The 4981-nt window shown below is 45.1% G+C and overlaps 1 protein-coding gene across 1 annotated transcript in view; it reads left to right on the top strand.

Moving 5' to 3' along the window:
* The window catches only part of POLR3K (polymerase (RNA) III (DNA directed) polypeptide K, 12.3 kDa), a 3229-nt gene extending 388 nt beyond the window's left edge, over positions 1-2841 (top strand). The window contains exons 2-4 of the mRNA XM_005870409.2: positions 72-221; positions 598-685; positions 2251-2841. Of these exons, the coding sequence (XP_005870471.1) occupies positions 72-221; positions 598-685; positions 2251-2378 (366 nt within the window). The 3' untranslated portion in view covers positions 2379-2841. The remainder of the gene's footprint in view (positions 1-71; positions 222-597; positions 686-2250) is intronic.
* Positions 2842-4981: the final 2140 nt, after the last annotated feature.

Genomic DNA, 4981 nt, shown 5'->3' with positions numbered 1-4981 from the left:
CGTCCCGGGTTCGCCTCCACCCGCCGTTCTGTCACCCGCGTCCCGTCGTCTCTGCCTTGGTGTCCCCCTAGAATCCGGCCCTAGAATCGGTCCCTCCCCAGTGCCTTCACCCTGGCTATCGCCGTTCCCTCCCCCGGGGCTCCGTGCTCGCAGGTGCCCCCTTCGCTGTGGTCACAGCGGCGGCCAGAGCGGTCCTGCTACCTCCCGAGTCGGATGAGCCGGTCCCGTGTCCAGGACCCTCGGCAGGCAGTCCCCGTGCAGAGGGAAGCTGGCACCGAGCCCTCTCCCGAGCCTCGCTTCTCTGAGTAGCGCCCTGAGGTGCTGCTTGGCCCCAGCAGCACCCCAGCCTCTTGGCGGACCTCCCGTCCCGCGGCCCCATTGCCGGGGCCTGCATGCCAACAGGTCTTCACATTCCAAGGCAGTGCTGCTGCTCCCTGGGAGCAAGAACATGGCTTTCATTCAGCAGCTCTCCAGGCTGTGGCAGGAGGGGCGGCTGGGGAGGGAGGCCCTCGCGGGCAGGGCTGGGGGCTGGGTGCGATGGCCCAGATCTGTATGTTCACCGACGTGCAGCGTTTGAAGACTTGCGGTTGTCTGTAGGTGACGAATCGGAAGTATCCGAAGCTGAAAGAAGTGGATGACGTGCTGGGTGGGGCGGCCGCCTGGGAGAACGTGGACTCCACGGCAGGTGAGAGGGGAGGCTTGTGCATTGCTGAGCTGTGGGTGAGCCCGAGCTGCTGGCTGCTGCTGCATGTCAGAACCTGTGACCGCTTATGTGAGGGGGGCTTCTAAAACCAGAAAGTGCGATTGTTTTTTTTTTAAATAACTTACTTGTTGCACAGATAATACTGGCACAGGCCTTGGAGCCACACAGACCTGAGTTAGAGACTGGGGGTGACTTCTTCCTGTTTGACGGCCTTGGGCCCCTTGACCTCTCTGGGGCTAATTTATACTCATAAATTGTAAGAGCACAAAGCGAATTATGCAGTGTTTGGCACGTCACGGGCACTGAACATGTGGTAGCTATGATAGCAACACTGACAGGAGCAATAGAAATCAGTCTAAGGGGAAAAAATATCCTCTTTTTGTTCTAATGCAGAGTTTTAAAAGTTAATACCAGAGAGCATTAAACTACAGTCTCAGTAAAATGAATGTTTATTTCAAGTATTGGTTTATTTCTGATAGAGGTTTATTTCTGACCAAAGAAGGACAGAGAGCCCTACACACAGCCAGTATTGATAGGAGAGTACTAAGTCATGATTAGTACTCTCTTTCCTCTATAGATGAACATCCAAATCTGCTATGTTAAAAATTTAGCAATGGTAGAATTTGTCATTAAAGAATGGATTATGGCCCTAGCTGGTTTGGCTCAGTGGATAGAGCGTCAGCCTGTGGAATGAAGGGTCCTGGGTTCGATTCCAGTCAAGGGCACATGCCCGGGTTGTGGGCTCTTTTTTTTTAGGAGGCAGCCAATCAATGATTCTCTCTCATCATTGATGTTTCTATCTCTCTCTCTCCCTCTCCCTTCCTCTCTGAAATCAATAAAAATATGTATTTTTCAAAAAGAATGAATTATGTATCAAATGTTCAAAGTGGTGGTGTGAGAGTGTTTGGAGGTGTTTTCATCAAGAGCGGGGTTGGTTTCTCAAAGTGAGATCACTCTGAAGGTAAATACGTGCCTCAGCGCACTCTGAATAGGCGTGGACTGCGTGCTGAGGTCTCGGTAAGAACAGCTGAGATAATTTCAGAGCAGAAGGGAGAGGGAGAGAGGGATAGAAGCATCAATGATGAGAGAATCTGCCAAAATGGATCCCTAAACACAAGAGGAAGTGGATTGGTCATCCTTGGGGTTTTCTCGGGGGGGATGAGAGGGCTTGTCTGCTGCCCAGGTGATGGGTGTGCACCTGGAATGGAGGAGGCGGAATCTGCAGGCGTGGACCCTGTCATTCACACAACAGCCATAAGTCACCTTTTGTGTTTTGTTTCCAACCAGCCTTCCACCAGATTTGAGAGGAAAAGTGGGACCCAGGGAGGGGAGGAGGGGTGTTTTCAAACTCCTGGATTCCCTCAGTGTGAGAGCATATTGGGAATGAGACGAGACCACTGTTGGTACCTTATATCAGGGTACAAGGGACACCAGATAAGCCAGGAAGGTCTTTGCTGTCATTCGCCTTAACACCTAGTTCTAACAGGTATGTTGGTCACAAACATTTTTTTTAATGTGGGTCCCTTGTTTATTTTTCTTGTTTCTAGAGCCGTGTCCCAAATGTGAGCATCCACGTGCCTATTTCATGCAGCTTCAGACCCGCTCTGCGGACGAGCCCATGACCACCTTCTACAAGTGCTGCAATGCGCAGTGTGGACACCGCTGGAGGGACTAGGGCCAGGCTGGCCCAGCTGCGTGGTGTCTGTTTACCTTATTCCTCAGAGTGGGTTTCCAGCTGGGAGCGAGCACTTGTGTCCTGAGGGCCTTTGCTGGTGTGGCGGAAATGGGTAGCCCGTCTGCTGTTGTTGGCCTGGGTGTCCGGAAATGGATAGCCCATCTGCCAATCAGTGGATGAACTCATTAATGTCCAGGGAGATTTTGCATGTGGGGAAGATTATCCACAACTAATTATACTTTGTTTAAGGTCCTGTTCATTCATCGTTCACATTTATTGGGCAATTGACATTCTTTTACCATCAACCAACACTCTTAAATATTTATATTGTTTGCATAACTAATAAAGTAAAACTTACTAATTTAGTACATTAGTTGTTCCTAAATATTTAACTGTTAAGTGGAAACTTATTTAATCAAAATTTATTCTGAATATTTAATTAAAATGAAAAATTTAATATTGCCTTCTCAGTGTTTTAAATGACTTAAGAAGTAGATGTCAAACCACAAATCATGATTCCAAACTTAACTACTATACTTAGGACTAAACCGGTTACAAAATTTCTAATACTGTGGATTTAAATTTTTTATTTCTATTCTTATCATTACACTAAATATATTAGGTACTATGTTTTTATACTTTGTGTTTTCTTCTTCCACTCCGGAAAGAAAAAGGACACTTTATACTAGCTTGGGGCAGCCCTGGCTGGTATAGCGCAGGTGGTTGGGTGTCATCCTGTGCACCAAAAGGTTGGTGGCTAGATCTCCCGTAGGGGGCGTGCAGGAGGCAGCCGATCAATGATTCTCTCATCATTGATGTTTCTATCTTTCTCTCCCTTTCCCTTCTGCTCTGAAATCAATAAAAATATATTTAAAAAAAAGAAAATAATGGATACCATTTTGTTTAATTGGGGTTTAAAGTTAGTTGTGTTTCTTGTCATCAAAATTTAATGCAAATGTGTATCTGTTAATGCTAGTTAAGTACATGGATTCATGGTTGACATTCAATACTGACGAGAGATGCACATATTTCCCTCAAAGTACTTGCTGATGAGTAAATACAGTGAAAAACCATAGGCTTTAAGCACTTTATGTTTTTACAAGCTTTGTAAATGTGTCCTCCTTTTTCATGCTTCATGTATATTTTTTTACCACCGTCAATGATAACACATATTAGCAGATTTCACTTCAAGTTCTACTGAATTAGTATCTCCTCAACTTTGAAAACATTCTTGCCTGCAGCGGTTCGTTGTTCCTTGCAGACTGTGCATAGAGGCGAGTTCTTCAGTCCACTTCTGAACTCAGCATTGAAGTGTTAACTGCTCGAAGACACAAACAACCATTGAGCAATTTCACTAACATCTGCGGATTCAGCCAGAGCCAAGAAAAATGACTTCAAAGCATTCACCTCATTTTTAATTGACCATTAATGTTGCCGCCAGTGTCCTTAAGTTGTAAGACAACTGTTTTCACCTAAAGGCTGATCGTCTTAATTTCATTTTCTCGGGACACACGTCTTTAGCTGCAGCAATCAAACACAATTAAGTCACCGTAAGTAAGTAGATTTCCTTGCTTGGTGAACAAATGAACCACTTGGAAATTTAATTTGGTTGTCTCGTTTTAACTTATAATTTTTGTGAAGAAATTTGTTGTGTATGGAGAATAGTGCCAGCGATGGGTGCTTAGTCTGGTAATGTCAACTAGCTGTGGTGTCACTGCACAGTAAACACAATCCTTTGCCATCCAATTTGATGACAAAATAACCTACTCTACACCATGCCTTAAAAGCGTAATGTTTATATAAGTTCACTTAAAAATTTTTTAATTTTTATAAGTTGAGGTAACATTGCTAATAACGTTATATGTAAATTTCAGGTGAACAGCATTATTTGATACCTGGATACTCTATTGAGTGCTCATTCCCAAATATCTAGTTTCCTTGCATCACCATATATTTGACCTCTTTTACCCATTTTGCCTCCCCCACCCCATTTCACCTTTAGTAACTACCATTCTGTTCTCTGTGTCTATGAGTTTGTGTTTTGTTCATTCATTTGTGAGTTTTTTATTTTATATCCCACATGAGTTAAATCATATGGTTTTTGTCCTTTTCTGTCTGACTTATTTCACTTAGTATAATACCCTCTAGGTTCATCCATGTCACAAATGGTAAGATTTCATTCTTTTTCATGGCTGAGTAATATTTCATTGTATATCTGTACCACAATGTTATCCATCCATCTTTCAGTGGACACTTAGGTTGGTTCCATATCTTGGCCATCCTATCTAATAAAAGACAAAAAGGGTAATTGACCGTACTTTCGCTACGCTTCCCATTGGCTAGTCAGGGCGATATGCAAATTAACTGCCAACAAAGATGGCAGTTAATTTGCATACATAGGCTCAATGATGGGAGGCGAAAGGGGAAGGAAGGGGAAGGACGGAAGAACAGTGATCGGACACCCAGGTGGCAGGCAAGAGCCGGGTGGCAGGGCAAAGGCGGCCCTGGGGGCCGCCTTTGTCCTGCCCCCAGCCCTGGATTGGAGAACTGGGCTGCCTTTGCCCGCCCCCCAGCCGGTGATCGCGATTGGAGATCACAGAGCT

This window comes from Myotis brandtii, unplaced genomic scaffold (genome assembly GCF_000412655.1).
Source record: "Myotis brandtii unplaced genomic scaffold, ASM41265v1 scaffold317, whole genome shotgun sequence".
NCBI classification, from domain to species: domain Eukaryota; kingdom Metazoa; phylum Chordata; class Mammalia; order Chiroptera; family Vespertilionidae; genus Myotis; species Myotis brandtii.
Note: the sequence above shows the minus strand (reverse complement) of the source record. Positions and strands in the feature narration are given on the sequence as shown.